The sequence below is a fragment of the Hemicordylus capensis genome, chromosome 3 (assembly GCF_027244095.1).
Source record: "Hemicordylus capensis ecotype Gifberg chromosome 3, rHemCap1.1.pri, whole genome shotgun sequence".
Classification (NCBI taxonomy): Eukaryota; Metazoa; Chordata; class Lepidosauria; order Squamata; family Cordylidae; genus Hemicordylus; species Hemicordylus capensis.
This window is the reverse complement of record NC_069659.1, coordinates 204,214,539-204,232,832: the sequence shown is the minus strand read 5'-3', so window position 1 is coordinate 204,232,832 and position 18,294 is coordinate 204,214,539. Positions and strand designations below refer to the sequence as shown.

The 18,294-nt window shown below is 41.9% G+C and overlaps 1 protein-coding gene across 3 annotated transcripts in view; it reads right to left on the bottom strand.

The window, feature by feature from the left end:
* SAMD8 (sterile alpha motif domain containing 8) overlaps positions 1-18,294 on the bottom strand; it is a 56,584-nt gene that overhangs the window by 16,958 nt on the left and 21,332 nt on the right. For 2 of the 3 annotated variants that reach the window (XM_053309187.1, XM_053309186.1), the window contains exon 3: positions 6,995-7,090. The exons of the other annotated variant lie outside the window; for it this stretch is intronic. In XM_053309187.1, coding sequence (XP_053165162.1) covers positions 6,995-7,090 — 96 coding nt within the window. The remainder of the gene's footprint in view (positions 1-6,994; positions 7,091-18,294) is intronic. 3 annotated transcript variants of the gene reach the window in all.

The window sequence follows — 18,294 nt, the reverse complement described above, 5'->3', positions numbered from 1 at the left end:
GAGATCAGGTTTACCATACGTTCTCACAATTGCCATTGCGTCTTGATAGTTTTGCAGCATGTTTATGGGTCTACCTGCAAATGAGGAAGGCAAAATATAGGTCTTTTCAGGAATCAGGCCTGCTGCATTGGCTTCATCATTTAAATGGTCCATTAATCCTGAGTATTTTTCTACTCTCAATTTTGGATGATTCTGCCGGATGTAATTGAGTCTGTTGTCCTCTTGTTTTGACATATGCGTCTACTATATATTGTTGTGTAAGACGTCCAGCATTTAAGAAGGCGTTATAGTAGTCTCTGATGGAAAGGCGGTAGCCATAGTACTGCATCTGGCTGACCCTCACTCTTTGTGCTCGTGGCTGTTTTGTTTAGTCTAATGTGGCTTGTGGTCTGATTTGTGAAGGTATGTCAATTCCCCAGCTTTGTTCTCCATAGGGGAATAGCAATGGGTACACCATTGGCTCTAGATTGGGATCTAGGACACTAACTCTTTGTGTTCTTTTCTCTTTGTGTTCTTTTCTGGTCTGGCTCGCCTGCACTTGGTTTGCAGTGTATTTGAAGATGTCTTTCTAGTGGTGGTTCTTTGTCATTTTTTAGAAAAATAATTTAGAAAAATAATGCAAAATGTTTTGCTTTACAGAATTCACAGCGATGATCTAGATTGCCACATTTGTGTGGCTGGACACAGTCCTCGTTGAGCTCCGCATTGTCATTTAGGCTGGATGTTACATGTATTGCTGCCTGATATATATGACTTTGCGCCCTTTTTCTATGGGCTTTTTCTTGCAGATGCATTCTTAGTTTGTCTGTACCCTGAATTCTTCTTCGTTTTCTCTCCTTTTCAGCATGCTGAGTTCGCTGTGTCTGCTGTTCTTCTGGAGTCTGCTGTGCTCTTTTTTGTATGCGTCTTTTTGTGTCTTTTTGTTGTTCATTTTTTCTCTGCTCAAATGTTCTGTGGGTTCATCTTTCTTTTTCTTTTGCTGCCTTTTTCTTGTTGGGTTGTTCCTGTTGGCTTGTTGGCTCTTCCTCTATCTGTTGTTCCTCAGAAGTCTGCTTTGCTCTTTTTCCTCTAAGTCTTTGTGTGCTTTTGTGCTGTTCCATTTCCTTCTGTTCTATGGTTCTTTTGGCGTGTCTTTGTTTCTCTCTTTCTGCTTTCATTTTGTTCTTTAGTTGCTGGTATGCAATTTTTTCACTCTCTATATGTGGCTTCTCCGTGTTTTGCTGGTTCTCACTTATGGGTTTGGCTTCTTTTTTTTTTCCCTGGGTAAGGGAGGCCATGTTTGTGGGTTTTTAGTGGTTTGTTGTGTCTTTATCCTTTCTAATTTTGTCCTTCTGTTTTTTCCGCGGGAATGAGTTGTGCAGTCTTTGTTTATTTTTTTAAGTCTGTGGTTTTTTTCAGGGTGCTGGTATCAGCAATAATAATGGCTTTCTATGTCTCTTGCTTGCTGAGGCAGGCTCTGGCTACCCTGTGTTTCCTTGAGCACTGGGATGAGGATTTAGGCCAAAGTGGTTTTGGGTGGTGTAATTTGTAATCTGCGCTTTACTGCGTTATAGTATGGCCTGTATGGCGAAGGCAGTGGTTCTGGTGTAATTTTAATTTTCTCACTCTCTGGGTAGTTCTCAAGTCAAATATTTGTGTATGACTTTTTTATTCCCTTTTTTCCCTCTCTGGTTGCAGTTGCAGAAATATTGGACTGTTATGGCCCTTCTGCTCTCCTCCTCAATTTAGGGAAATTTTTTTTTTTAATGATTTCTCACTGTCTTCTGTATTGTGGGTTTAATCCCAAAAGCAGTGATGAGAAGTGTTTTCTAGTAAAATATGTTGTGCAGTGATTTCACTTTGTACTGAGTTATGAATCTACTCCCTAGAACAGCAGTGAGAAGTGTTTTCTAATGGAATCTGTTGTGTGGCATGGCATGGCCTGCCAAGCTGAGACACTTGGTTTTTCAAATCCTTTGTTTTATAAAGTTCACCTTTTTCTTTTCAGTACCCCAGCATATATATATTTGAGTTTTTATTTTTCCTTTTTTTGATGGATGGTGACAAATACACACTGTTCCTTTTTCTTTAAAGATTAATGGCAGCAGACACACAGTGTTAGTTTGCCAATTTATCTTGCTGCAGATGCAGGTCTAAAGTAGAAGCAGCAAGGTTGTTTTTTTTCTTTTTCTAATTTTCAATCACTCTGTTTCCTGTCCTCCTCCTCTCTCTCTCTCTCTCTCTTTCTCCTATTTGTCTGTCACCCTCTTTTCTTTTCTTTTTTTGTTAAATTACTAAATGAGCAATCAACAATTTTCTCTTCACAGCTTCCTAAAATTAATATTTTAGGTTAGTTCACTGTGTGTGGAAAGGAACTTTCTCTGGTTGTGAGGGCTACCCTGTCAGTTGGTGTGCTGTCTCCCCTCAGGGATTTTTTACTTCTGTCTGATATCAAGGTTCTCGTTAGTATATTTTGGCAATGTGGTGACAGAAATCATCAACATGCAGTGCTCTCTTAAGCTTGCTAAATAAAAGTTCAAAGGTTATTCCACTGTGAGTGGAAAAGCACTTTCTCTGGTTCTGAGGGCTTCCCTGCCGGTTGGTGTGCTGACTCCCTTCAGGGAGTTTAGACTCCTGGCAGTATTTGGTTGTAAATCACTAATTGAAAGCCACTCCTGGATGTTCTGAGTAAATTTTGGCAATGAAGTGCCAGACATAAGCGTCTTGTTTTGCTCTCGAAATAATCTGCTCTAACGGTGAAGAAGTGGAGACCGTTAGTCAACTCGGCTGCTGCGCGCGGCCGTTATTTATGCAGGCTGTTTTCCCGCCCGTAGTTGGAAGGGGCGGGGGGGAATTTCTCAATATGTGATTGGTTGACCGGGGAAAAGGGTGAGGAAATGGTGGCTGCACTCCGCTCCATGAGCTGGGCTTGCTGTGAACTTGGTTTGTGCTTGTGCAACTGTGTGTTGTGGCAGCCTGCCCTCCTTTCCACCACCCCCTCACATTTTAGGGCTAAAATGGCCCATTAAAATGCCCCCGTGGCTGTCGCCGCCAACCGGCCCCCCCCCCAAGCTTTTATTTTCATAAAAAACCCATACCACAACGTTTTAGGGCCAAAATGGCCCATGAACATGCCCCCGGGGCTTCCGCCGGCGAACACCCGCCTGCCCTTCCAGCTGCCGAGACCTCTCCTGCCCGGGACCACATTATTTTATCACTTGCAGAAGGAGAGAGGAGCTCGCATGCAGTGCTCCTCACTCCTTAAAGCCTCTTCCCGTACTGCCGCTTTGGCCGAAAAGGACGCCTATTGCGTCCTTTTCGGCAAATGCGCCAGTACGGGAAGTGGCTTTAAGGAGTGAGGAGCTCTGCATGCGAGCTCCTCTCTCCTTCTGTAGTTGATTGAAGCATGTGATCCCGGGCAGGAGAGATCTGTTTGGGGTAAGGAGGTTTCGGTAGCTGGGAGGGCGGGCGGTTGGCGGCGATAGCCGCGGGGGCATTTTCAAGTGCCGTTTTGGCGGCAGCCGCGGGGGCATTTTCAAGGGCCGTTTTGGCCCTTAAACATGAGGGTGGAGTTTTTTTGTGCAAATTTAAGCTTGGAGGGGGGGCAGACGGTCGGCGGCGGTGGCCACGGGGCCATTTAAATGGTCTGTCCTTAAATTATTGAAAAGATGGCCGCCCGTGTCTGGGCGGCCGTGTCTTTTTGGGCTGATCTGGGCATGCGCTCTGCGCATGCCCAGCACGGCCCAAAAAGACACGGGCAGCACGGGCAGCACGGGCAGCACGGGCAGCACGGGCAGCACGGGCAGCACGGGCAGCACGGGCAGCACGGGCAGCACGGGCGCACAACAAAGGGTTTTATGGTATAGGATAACCCTTACGTTGATTCAATTACAGAATATAGAAGATACTTGGACAGCATTTTCCTTGTCTGGACAGGTTCTATTGAACAACTGTTAGAATTTGAACAATTCTTAGATACTATACATCCAACAATCAAATCTCAATTATCATATGATAAGAAGATTCATTTACTGGACTCCCACCACCCCACCCCTTGAGTCTTCATTGGCTGGTTATCTCCGTTTGGAGGCCGTTTCAGCCCTGTTTGTGCACACAGCGGGCAATCTGCATGACCCGGATCATGATCCAGCCATGTAAATGCCTGCCGTGTGCATAAACAGGGCCAAAATGGGGAAAGGCTGGTCAGAGGGGGAACCGCTGGAGACCCTCTGCAGTCGCAGCAGCACCCTCTCCTCCAAAGCCCTCGGCATCAGTAAGTCAAACTTTAAAAAAACATAAAATTTAATGGTACTCAGCACCCCCAAACCCACCCAGCCCCTTCAGTTGGGCAAAACTGAACATGCCCGGTCCAATAGGAATTTGGTTTGGATTCAAACCAAACAGGGCAAACTGGTTTTGTGCACATTCCTAAATATATGTGGCTAAACAATCAGACCTATCAAAATCAGAATGGAACATAAAAGCTGCATCTGGAGAAAGTGAATGCAAGCTGCTCTAGTGAAACATTTCTGGATTGTAATCATAAAATATATTTGCAGTTCTGGTGTATAGAAAAAGATCAGGGGCGCAAAGGATAGGATAGACAAACTTATTACTGCATGAGTTGTTTTGGATCCATACCCTGCAAATGGTCAAAACCACTGGCCTCAACAAGATGAACAGGAATTTGGGTTGAGCTCTTTGGGACTTTATTACCTTTCAGATCCTTTTCATCTTCTTCCCTTGCATAACTGTTGAGGTCTCATGATCTTTATACTCTATACCTATATGATCTTGATAGTTTGTTAAATTATTTGCCCTCTATAAGAAGTTATAATCTCTTGGTTAATTTGATATTATGTCACTTAAATGTGGATTAAGTTCTGTATTAGTGGTCACTGTCTAAATAAATTGTGTCTTTTTCTGAGACGGCATAAGTATTTTCTGAACTGGGGTTGTATTAGAATAATAGTTAGCTGTTATTTTAAGAGTCTTTTGTACTTGCTTCTTGTACAGTGATTTAGATGGCATAACACTATTTAAACACTTAGGACATTAGTTTCCCCATTGTTATCAAAAGCAGAGGACAGGAAGCACTGTGTAAGTTACTGAAATAGGCGTCTTCCTGGCTAGGAGCCCTGGGATAGAGAAGTTTACCTTCATGAAGTAAGACTTTTTTTATACTTGTAATTTTAGATATTTTATCAATTTTATTGGTTGTATGAAAAGTAGTATTGTGTTCCTTGTACAGTTTTTAGAAATCGCCAATTCCCTACAAGGAGAATGAAAATATTCAACCACTGCCACTGAGGAAGACCAGTCATTGGTTGAGATGCATCTGGCTATAATTAAATGTTTGACCATTTAATTGGTAGTCACCATCCTCCTTAAATGCAGTCACTATCCTCCTTGGCGACTCCAGCAGTACTAAAGTAAAGTGTGCCGTAGAGTCGATTTCGACTCCTGGTGCCCACAGAGCCCTGTGTTTTTTCTTTGGTAGAATATAGGAGGGGTTTACCATTGCCTCCTCCTGCGCAGTATGAGATGATACCTTTCAGCATCTTCTTATATCGCTGCTGCTCGATATAGGTGTTTCCCATAGTCTGGGGAACATACCAGTGGGGATTCAAACCAGCAACCTTCTGCTTGTTATTTTAGTTTATTTTTACATTTTATATCCCGCTCTTCCTCCAAGGAACCCAGAGCGGTGTACTACACACTTAGGTTTCTCCTCACAGCAACAACCCTGTGAAGTAGGTTAGGCTGAGAGAGAATGACTGGCCCAGAGTCACCCAGCTAGTTTCATGGCTGAATGGGGATTTGAACTCAGGTCACCCCGGTCCTAGTCTGGCACTCTAGCCACTACACTACACTGGCTTCACGCTGGCAGTCAAGCATTTCCCCATTGTGACACTTAAGGTGATCCCAGCAGTACTAGACTGACCAAAATTGTCTTCGTCCCCTTTCCAAAGAGAACTTGGCTACTGGCAAAACTCTAAATGGATGCCTTATATGCACTTTTATGCAATTTTAATAAATATATTTTTGTGTGTGTCTATATTATATATTTATTTATACACACATGGTACACACATACACACAGAGTTTTTAATTATATTTTGTGGTCCTAGGTGTGGAAGGTATATGTATTTAGGAATTGTTTTTATGAATTGTATGTAATATTTATTATCTATACAATCCCAAAATCTAATTATATTGACAAATTCACTTTGGATTCTCCTTGGATTGTTCTTTGTTAATATTGAATCCAATATCCATAGGTTATTTTGCTGTTTTCACATTCAAATAAAAGCCTGATTCATGGAAGTCACCACATCTCAAATCAGGGGCTACCGTGTAACTGAACTTATAAACACTGAGCTCTACATTCCGTTCATTCTTCAGGCATCAAAACAGGGTCACATGGGACTGTCCACAAGATCAATTCCATGTGAATGTCACTGAAATAAATCCTGTCTGGTTGGGAGAAAAGCTGTTGTATGGCTTCATGCAGCTCTGCCTCACAGCAGTTTCAGTCACCAAAAAGGAACATAGGAAGCTGCCATCTAATGAGTCAGACCATACGTCCAACTAGCTCAGTATTGTCTACACAGACTGGCAGTGGCTTCTCCTTGAAACTGAATTTGTGTAGTTAAGTGGTCCACACACATATATATAGACCCTTCACACCAATACAAACCACTGGCAGAATGATGTAAACAGTGTACTGCAGATTGTCATACTGATCTGTCATGTTTTTGCCACATCACACTGTCAGGTGGTTCAATCACCAAATTTCACCACACAAACAAATCACTATATGGAGTAGCTGCCATAGATTCAGTTTCAAGCTGAATGAATGCTGCTTGTTTCTTTGAAGTAGACCTTAGTATTCCCTCTTAATAGCAAATCAAGTCATCTCCAGCTTTTCTTCAAGAATAGGGGTGGACAACAGATACACATACAGTTTTCAAAGACTGCTTACTATTTCCAAATTAAGACTACTGGACTATACCTATGTCTGTGAAGGAGGAGAACGAGCAACCAAATGTAGCAGAGAATCACTCCGCAGACCTCTGTCATGGCAAAAGCCCATGGTATCCTAGGAACACTAAAAAAAGAGAGAAAGCGCAAATCAGCATGATATAAAACTTAAGTGGCTCATATGCTTTCAACAGTTAGAATCTTTACTGTGTCTGGAATCGTAAAAATCAAATGGAGCTTTAGGACTAGACCTTTAAAAACCAAAGTTGATCTATATCTAAAGCTTTTATTTCTGTAGCTAATTACTCAGTAATGTCAATTTTTAAACCAACATTGGTACTTAAATGTGGAATGCTAAGGATCAACTTGGGAATTGTCCAGAAGAGCAGGGCCAGTGTGTGCACTAGGAGATTGCCTAGGGCACCAAATCTTGCAGGGAGGGTGTGGGGGGGGCACCCTTGCAGTGAATAGCTGCAGCGGCTCCCAGCAGTCACTGGGGCAAGGACAGAATTTTAACAGAATGGGGGGTGGGGTTTATACACCACCTAGGATGCCAAAAACCCTAGGGCAGACCCTGCACAAGGGCTAATTTTTTCAAGAAATAAATCTGTCTCACCCCTCTTAAATTGAGATATTGCCTAAAAAAACTGTTCTGTTCTCACAAAAAAGTTATAAGTCATGGTGGGGGTTTTTTCTTCCTGAAATCTCCTCTAATGCAGCTGAAACCAAGGCCTGAAGTTCCTATTTGCTACAGATAAACAGCTTAGTTCAGAAAGAGATACAAAAATTGGCGGGTGGGGGGGAAGTGCTTAGAGAATTGACAAATTTAGAAATATGAACACAACAAAACCCAGAGCACTTACCAGGACTTATATACAAGTTGTTATTGAAGTAAGATTTAGAACCAGAACAGGTAAAAGATTGCATGATAAAATTGATGCAAAAAACCCAACAACAATTGATATGCAAGAATGGGAGTATCAATGGAAGGTGAATATCAAATTTACAGTGAACAGCACATTAAGAGAAAACTGGTATATAATGTATTTTCGCTGGTATCTTACTCCCATGATGAGTGCAAAGATAGATAATAAATTTTCTGGTAAACGCTGGAAATGTATGAATCAGGCAGGAATATTTTATCATATGTGGTGGATGTGCAGTAAAGAGCAATTCTAGAAGACAATTCATTCTAAGATGCAACAAATTTTGAATACTGACTTTCTCTTGTTACCAGATTTTTTTGGTTAAATATCACAAAACCTTATATACCTGTAAAATATACTGAAATCTATATATACGCAGCTAGAATTCTCTATGCCAGGGATTCTCAAACTTGGGTCCTCAGGTGTTATTGGACTTCAACTCCCATAATCCCCAGCCTCAGTGGCCTTTGGTTGGGGATTATGGGAGTTGAAGTCCAATAACACCTGAGGACCCAAGTTTGAGAATCACTGCTCTATGCTATATATTGGAAAGTTAATTTAATTCCATCATTAGAAGAGTGGCAACTTAAACTTTGGGAATATGTGTCAATGGCTAAGATTACTTCATACATAAAGAACAAATCAGAAGATAAATTTGTTTCAACATGGGAACTGTTTATATATTATAATTTGGTTCATGGTTTAATGCCACATCCAAGATTTGGATTTTTTTTTTTTTTTTTTGGTAAACTAGGCTATAAGTTTTATATCTTTTGATTTTTGTATCAATGAGTAGATGTTACTCAGTTGCCATTGCATTAGAATGAATTGTTAGGAGGAGATATGATAGGGAACTGGAATCAAAGTTGATAGACTATTGTGAGATGTCATATGTGTTTATTTTCTTTTTCTTTCTTTGTTGGCTGTTTAATATTTCTTTAAATAAACAAACATTAAAAAGGAATTCCTATCTGGCCACACTCACCAAAACAGGCAACAGCCATATTGGCTGTGCTGAGACATCATTACTGCTGACTTTCTTTGAGGCCTGTTTGATACTATTACTAGAACTGAAAGTTGAGAGTTGATCTAAAAGTTATTAACTTAAGACCATTTGTTATAAGATTAGCTTGATCAGAACCATGGAACTTGCCATTGTGTGGAAAATGGAACTATAGGGTAGAAAGTAGGACTCTGACCTTTTGTAGAGATCTGAAATTATAATTCAGGTTATATTGCTCTTTTAAAGTTCCACAGCCTTGCTCAAGCCAAGCTAACACTTAACCTATGTGCTGTTATTACTCATCTATTAATCCTAATAATATGCTCTATTGATAATAAATACTTCCTCTACTAAGACTGTACAAATGTAGGTACATATATAAGTTATAAAATGTGTATTATCCTCCAATACTGTTTTTATGCATCTTTTTATTCAATTCCACTACCTTTTTTAAATGGAACAACTGTGCAGGGAAGAGGCGGGAGGGGTAACCATTTCATAGGAGTGGAAAGGAAGGGAGTCAAGACCACAAGGTTAGTATTATAACTAAGTTTTATAACTCAAAAAATTTCCCCATCCCATAAAATCTCCCTCTTATGTGGCATGCCAGTATAAGGGTAATTTAAAAAAAAAAAAAATTCTAGAGGATGGGGGAAGCCACTGTGTGGAGTATCGGGGTGAACAATGCCTGTTTCCTTCTCTTCTTGCCTTTTTGGCCTAGAAACAGCTGAGAAGAATTTCTGTCAGGGCTAGTGAGATCTGCACACACACGGGAAAAGAAATCTCTTGAAAATAAAGGGCAATTATTGTTACATTTGAATGGTTTAACTCACTCATGTCTCTGAGCTAGATTGGGCCTGTTATATCACATAGACCTTCAATGCTTAGCAGTGTTAGTGTTGCTGCTTCGATATGACAGTGGCCACTTCCTTAGTTTTGTTTCATTTTACCATCTCCATATGGTAGGTAAAGTCACACCTGTTGGCTGTCTGCCTGTCATGCCTAAACGGCATGGGGCCTCTGGCTCTTAAAAAGCACACAGCAGTCCCCTCTGCTTGTGAAGAACAAGGCTAGAGGGTTGTGAAAGCCAAATAAGAACATTGAGCCCTAGCAGTTCTAAGGTAAAATGAAGGAAGACACCACTGTCAGATCGAAGGAATGAAGGAAGAGGCCACTGTCACAGCTACAGAGCCAAGGCCTATGTGAGTGAGCCTGTAACCCTATTTATCTCAGATACATGAGTTAAAGCATTCAAGTGTAATAATGGTTGCCCTTTATTTTAGAGAGATTTCTCATTCCATGGGAGCAGATTTCACCAACCCTGACAGAAACGATTCTTAGCGGCTCCTAGGTTGAAAGGCAAGAGGAGCAGGACACAGGAACTGTTCACCCCCCACCTTTCTTTGCACAGTTGCTTCCCCCACTTACTTTTTAAAAGGAGAAGAAAAAAACAAACAATACTGTTCCCCTATACTGGCACAACATGTAAGAGGGCAATATTTGGGAGAATTTGAGTTTTAGAACCAGCTCTAATACTAATCTTGTGGTCTTCACCCCCTCTCACCTCCACTCCAATGTAATCTTCATTCTGAATAAAGAAACTTGTGATCATGCAGAAATCTACACATGGCAGATCTCTGGAATTTCCTTTTACAAATCCTTTTTCAGCACAAGTCCATGCAACTCAAGTTATTCCTCCCAATGGTGCTGGTATCATAATCACCTCAAGTGTTTTTGCTCTGCCAGGGAAATGAGAATCTTTATACAAGTTTCTGAAACAAACAACTTCACATAGGACAAAAAAGAGATTGCAATTCTATCTAATGGTGATTTGTTTAATGGATTAACTAGCTAATCCGGCACCACGCAGAACCTCTGCGCCCCTAGTTTTCCCTGTCTCTTCATTTCCCCCTCCCTTCAGCCCCAGTCCATTCTCATTCACCCCACCCCTCCCTTCAGCCCCAGTCCGTTTTCCGCCGACCCGGCCAGCGCTTTCCTTTCCCTCCGCCCTGCCGGCGGCCGTTTCCCTCATGGCTGGCTTGGCCGGTGCTTTCCTTTCCCTCTTCGCCTGCTGCCAGCAGCAGTTTTCCTCGCTGGCCTGGCTGGTGCTTGCCCACCGGGCTTCCGGCACTTTCCCTCCCCACCGCTCTTTTTGACTGCCCGCCAGCCAGCAGGCCACCACTGCCATTTTCTTCCTTCCCACCCGTGGCTATCCGGCAGCTCTCCGAACTCTCGCGAGAGCTGCCATGCATGGGATTAACCACAGGTATGCCTTAGAGAATTAAAATATACAGATAGAAAATACTACTAAAAATGTTATCTGAGATTTAGAAGATACCTCCATTCAAACTTTTTCTGTAACTAGTACAAATAATCCATCTGCCTAACTTTCTGCAGTCAAAACACAGAAATCAACAGAGTCAACAGGGGCCGTCGCAAAACAGTTTTTTTAAAAGTCTAAGTAGAACAAAACAATTTTATCCAGTAACTGAATAAGTGTAAATGCACCTTCACACTTACAAGTAATATACTTATCTCAGCCTTAAAATGTGAGGTCTTGGGGGGAAGGGTGAGAATGTAATTATTAGGGACACCACACCCACCCACCTCCTGAGGATGTTTAACTTTTCCCAAGGAAAAAATGAAAATGTTTGGAACAGAATTTTAAAAGTACATGATTTTTTAAAAAGAATGAGTGAAATGCTTTTATGTTACAGGTTTTTAAAGTTTTTTAGCTGCCCTTTACTCTCTCAAAATGTTGTGTATTCTGTAGAGATGTACAATTATCAAATCCTCTCACCTGCTCCAAAGTCCTCCCTCCACATTCTGTAATATGAAAAGTGTTTGGAAATATGTATACCAGGACAAGAAACATAACATGTTAATGAGTAGAGAAGCTTATTTCAATCTGTGCAAGCTTTAAGTTCTTTGAAGTCCATGGAAATAAAAATGAAAAGTTTAGAATTCGAAGCTACAGATTTTTCAGGAATAGACTGAAGCATTTTTGCTGCTCTCCCTGCCCAGGAAGCACTTCTTGCAACCCAGAAGTGGATTCCTGAGAATCACCCCCTCACTTCTGGGTCACAGTGAGCACTTCCAGAGGCAAGGGAGATGAGTGAAAATCACTGGGGGGCCCCATGTGACCAGCAGAGCACTGCAACACAGAAGTGCTGGAGCTTTCACAGAGCACTGGCACTTTGTTAGAATGTTGGTCACTGTGTATGAAGATGATACACTAATAAAGTGTTCAATGTTGTATTAAAGTTTAACCCAATATCCAGAATTAGTCAAAGTACTGTTGGGCTGATAATAAAACATTCATTTTGTTTATGACAATCAGAGATGTGGATTATCTGGAAAAATTCCCTATGCAAAATTTCCCCTTATGGAAATTTTAATGCAAATTATTTATTTAAAAAGGATTCTGTATAAGTTTTCCTGTTCCCCTAAATAGATTGTGATCTGACTTTGCATGTTATTTGACCTATTTATACAGTTCAAAAATGTCTACAATATTAATTCCCCACATATACTGTATTGCAAAAGTTTTTCAGGCAGCTAAGTTGAAATTTTAGAAATGGAAATTTTTCCATGAAATTTTTTATTTTGGAAAAAAATTTCAAAAAAAATTTCCACCCCACACCTCTGAAAAGTTGATATTTCAACACTTCTTATTTTTCCAACTAGCAAAAATTAAGATATGCTTATGTAATTTTGGCTGCAGTCGCTCACAGTGCCATCTAACTGGGCATTTTCTCTTTGCGCATGCACCCTTTTTGCTGTTAACAAAAATCGTATTTCCTCACCCCTGCTTTATAAACTATTAGGGCAGATCTACCTCTTACACTTGGACCTGCTGTCATCATGTTTAGCTTGGCACTTAGTAGCATCTATCCAGGTGTAATCTGCAAACTGTCACTTTAATAAAGTAATAAATCTGCATTGTATATTTACAAGAAGCAGTCTCTGTAAACCATACCCAACACTTTCAATTATGTATTTGAAGTATAGTAATTTTCTTCAATGCACGAGTAGTAAATGCCAAGTATGTTTCAATTCACTTATGGCAAATTATAGAAATTAAGTCTTCATACATTTCTTTGGAGTGTACTCCAGTGCTGCTCTCACCCCAAACTGAAGCTTTATAGTTTTTTGACAGCCCAATACTGTATAGTGGGGGGCAAAATATGCCTTGTCAGATCATCAACTATCTTTTCTGAATTTCACTAGTTTCTTGTTGATTTTTTTCTTGAGCCTACTTCCCCCACCCCCACCACTAGTACTATCATGGTCTCTTTGTTTTTCACTTTTCATTTTGTATACAGTCCCCTTCTCTTTCTTCACAGCTTGCCAGCCATTTCAATCTTCATATTTCTTTTAGCAGCAGTTCTGATCTACAGCCTCACTGGCTCACTCTGCTAGCCACCTATCCCTCAACAGTAGGGCCTGCACAGTAATGGACGGTCATTGCCAAAAGACGTTTTGCTATGTGAGAGCAGCCAACAGCAGCCCTCTCTGTTCTCCAGACAACCATTTTACTTCTCTGCCAGTTTGACTCCACTAAACTGAATTTATATTTACTAGTCCTATAAATGCATCCTGAGTGGATAGGAAATATGTTTTTCTCAATCTCATCAATAAAGGTTACAGTCATTGAGAGCTACCTAAATAGGGGAGACCAACAAATTTATAACAAGAGTGTTTGAGTATGCTCTGCACAGATTAACTAGCTGGCATGTTTCAGAAAGAGGGAAACAGCAAGTTCAGTAACTGTTCTCTATGGCCTCATCTCTCCATGGCATTAGGAAATTAATGACTATAATAGTGTCCATGGAGATTAGGTCTGAATACACACAACAACTATGGAACAAATCCCAATTTAAGGCATTTTTGTGAACTCTGTTCAGATAACTTGGGTGTGTGTGTGTGATACAAACAACTTTTATAGAATTTGTATCCTTCATTCCTGCTTTGCAACATGTCTAGCTGAAGAGAGAGAGACTTGGAAGATGAAGTTAAACAGTTTCCTTCCAAGGCAAAGTAAGGCTATAGAGTGTTGACTGCCTGCCCACAAATACAATTATTAGGACTCAGCCACATATTTGTATCGGAGCAAGCTTTTGTATCAGAGCAAGTTTGCTTGTTTTTCAAAACAGCATGGTATGTGAACTTTTCAGCAGTGCCACACTGCTCTGAAAAACAAGTGAACTAAGCTATCTTCAACTATCTAGGCTGTCAGCTCAGTGAGAGGGGATATATCCAAGCTCCATGCTCCTCTATTCCACCACCCCCACCAACTTTTAAACGGCAAGGCAAGCCATTTCCCTTCTTCTTGAGGTGCATGCATAGCAAATTCATGCCAAAAGTGGTAGGGGGAGGGCACTCCTTCAATCGTGGAGTGGAATGCTCCCACCTCTTCTCCCTCCCAGTTCCATCCCTTCTGTTATGACTGGGTCCTGATGAGATGGCATCTATCTTCTTTATATATAATTCGCTAAGGCATATCCATGGCTAATCCCGTGCATGGCAGCTCTCGTGAGAGTTCAGAGAGCTGCTGGATAGGATAGCAACAGGAATGGGTGGGGGAAGAAAATAGCAGTGGTAGCCAGCTGGCCAGTCCAAAAATTAATGACGGCCAGGAAAATGACGGCCGCAGCAGGTGGAGGAGGGAAGGAAACAGAGGCGGGGGTGGTTGTGGGGAGGAAGGAAGGAAGGAAGGAAGGAAGGAAGGAAATAACCGGGCAGGAAAAAGGGAAGAGGATCCTGTGATGGTTAAGGTCAGTTGGAATACAAATGTTACTGGTCGGAAGTTGTTTTTGATTGTAGAGGAGCAGAGTGTGTGTGTGTGTGTGTGTGTATAGTATATATAAATACACACACACACACACGTTGTATGAATTAGATGAGGAAACAAGATGAGCAAGATCTGTTAACTCAGGAAGAGAGAAAGGGAGAGGAAGAAAGAAAGAGGGGGAAGAGCAAGTGGAGGAGAGAGAAAGAGAAAAAGAAGGGAGGGGAAGAGAGACGGGCCCGAGCCTGTCTGTGGCCTGAGGGGAACTAGCGGCCATGGCAGTAGTGGCAGCAAGGAAGGGCCCAGTCAACCACTGCTGCTGTTTGGGGCTACCGAGGCCATTGGTGGAGGAAGGCAGGCAGGCAAAGGATGGGCCCAGGCCTGTCAGCGGCCTAAGGGGAATGAGTGGCCATGGTGGTGGCGGCGGCAGCAAGGAAGGGCCCTGTCAACCACTTCTGCTGCTCTTGAGGGGAGGAGCAGGAGTGGGGCTCAGGTGAGGAGGTCTCTGAGGATAGGAGGTTGCAGCTTGGCCAATAGGTGCCGGCAACACTGTAGCTGCGACCAAGAGGGATGAAGGGGATGGAAGTAATGGGACGGAGGAGAAGGAGCACAAGTGCAGCTCAGGTGAGGGCGGAGAGATCGCTGAGGTGAGGGGGGCTGTGGCAGGGGGTGAGGGGAGCAATCAAGTACTAGCACGCAGATGCTTTGCATGGGTTAAGCTAGTTATTCCCCAGGAATAACTTCAGTAGGTAGTTGTACCAGCTTTTCCTAGCTACAGTATATAGCACTACAGCTCTGCTAAACCAGAAATTAAAGAGTTGTACAGGGAACAGATGAAGGCTATATGTTCTTTCTATGAATTCTTCTAGAACCCAGGTAATATAGTGGCTATAACTGAATTGTTTTCATTTTACAGACACTGTCAGACAGCCTTAAATATTTCAACGTATTCTCACAACAATCCTTATAGAACTGTTCTTTTAAATAAAAAACGGCAGAACAGGAGGCATATCACTGAGAAAGAGCATTCAAAAAAGTTAACTAAGAACTCAGCTATTGATGCCCCAATTGCATCTATGATAATGATTCTAGATTATTTCAGCTATTCAGTCATTGCCCTCTATGTTAGCAAACGATAGTCAAATGAGACTTTTTTTTTTTTTTTGCACTTGTTTGTTTTTCTGTTTGGCTGGGGTCAGATTGTCCTTGCTGGTTCTGTAGCCACAGGGCATTATTGTTTAGTTTTTACTCAAGGAAACTGGGGAATTGATAAGACAGAACATATCTACAAAATCTGACACTGAATGTAAACATTCATAAAAGATAGCTTTAAGAAACCAGGGTAGAGAAGTGGTGAGAGCCAAGAATATAAAGTATGACTAGTGAATGTCACATATTGTTCTAGGATGGAACTGCAATCGTGAAGGCATTGGGAGGGAGTTGAGGGTGGAGAATGCCATGAGCAGCAAAACAAGGCAAGAAGATTACAACAGTCAATTGTCTCAGTGACTGATTGCTGTTTTCTAGTTAACAGAAAGGCATATGACTGCAAAATTACTTCAGCTGAAGTCTCTAGTGGTTGCGCATTTGTGATATTGCAGATTACACGCACGATCTCCATGAAGAATGGGTTACAGACAGTAGTTGCAGAACACTTTGAAAAGCAAGGTTAACAAGTTCACACAGATTTTGTAGGGCCTGGACATGGGCTATTTAGACACAGATTTTGCTAATTCACTAACAAGAGTTAGGCAAGATGTTTCATTTTCACAGTACAAGAGTTTATAGACCCTTCTACATATTCAAGAAACTGACTGAATAAGTTGCCAACTACACTGATCTTTGCAAGAGCAGACCAAAGCAATATAGAACTTCCAGAAGAAGTGTTCTGAGTTACAAAGCATTGTCAGCATATCTGATCCCTATACAGTAGGAATAACTTCCAATGTTTAAAGAACATAGGCCTTAATCAGCACTGGATAGGAGTACACAACTCAAAGAGTCACTTCTATTTGATGTATTTATTTACCATTACATTTTTATTAAACTGAAGGTGGTCACTTAGTTAAGCTTTTTCTCATTTTCTTCCCCCCACCTCCCCAACCAGTTTTCCCTCTAAGGTGTGCACACATTATTTGATGTCCGCTCAGTTAATTTTTAGATCCTGCTCAGGTTGAATCAAGAAGGCCTCACTTTGAATGCATGTGTGCACACACTGCCTTGATACTACCGCCCAGAACAAAACTCATTGCACACTCAGATGGAAAAAAAAGAGAGAACACTGCTCCCAACCCCACCATGCACTTTCTGGATCAACCCAGGTTTCTCTGAACTGAACCCGGCCTTCTTTTTAGTCTCCACTCCCTAATCAACTCTTGCACTCTCTCCCCGCACCCCATATTACATGCTCTCCTCCCACTTCGTACCATCAGTCAACTCTGTCATGCTTCTCTTTTTCCGTTTACTCACCCCAAAGATCTCTGCACCTCACTATATTCTTCCCCTTTCCTGTACCAGCACAGTTCTTATTTTTCCTTGGGGGGGGGGTCGATTTCTGTTTCCATGTCCCCCATGCCAAGTTTGACAACAGCAGCACACAAAAAGGGAAAGGCTTTTCTCCCATCAACTAATATAAGTGACCAGACTCAGAGCTGGGCTATGCAGCATAGCTGGCTGCCAACAATCTAGAAGAATAGGTGCCAAGGCCACCATAGCCCCTCTGAACGCAGGGAGATGAACAGCAGTGCAGATCTTGTGATAAGAGTATCGTATCCCCACCTTCAATGGATATTCTCAGAGACAGAAAGGGACCATGAACATGCATATTCAGAATTTCCCAAGAAGGCACAAATAAGGAGGAGGCCGCAATAGGTCTGCCTGCAGGCTTGGTATGGAGTACCTCAAACTGAGACTCCCCAAGTAAAGATGAATATCCAAGCATTCCCAACAGGGTCAGACTTTTCATGAGGAAGTCTCCTCAAGCAACAGATGACTGAAAGTGATGGCTGCTATCATTGTACCATCTATGGCCAGCATTTCTCCTGCCACCCCTTATTTGTCTCCACTTTGCTTGCATTTAAAGAGGCAGGAGCAGTGGAGAATGATGGGGACATATTGTAGCCCACCATCTTCTCCCACTCCAGATCCCACATTGTAAAATGCCAGTGAAAAGCAGGCAATGGGATGGGTGCTCTCATAAAAGCAATGGAGGGCACTCATGTTGCTGAGCTAGGCGGTGGCAAGGGATGCAGGTGGCATTAGAGCCTCTTCTCAGGCACTTGAAGATCTTGGGCCATCACTGCTTCCCAGCAGAAACAAAAACAGAACAATTGACGGGTATGCTCAGTCAAAGATCAAAAAGCAGAGTCAGCTTGGTTCTAGGCCTTGAGTGGACAGGCACCCTAGGGAAAGTGAAGATTCTAAATATTTACCAGCATCTAGCAATGACAATTTCAAGAACAAATGCCTACATATTCCCAGAAAGAGTTATTTTACACTTTGAAAACTTAAGGGAGAATGAACATTTTGAATTAATGCCAAGGCTCCCTTAATGGTCCAGCTAGAAGCATGTGCAATAAATACTCGTCTTCATAACTTATCTGCAAGTTAGT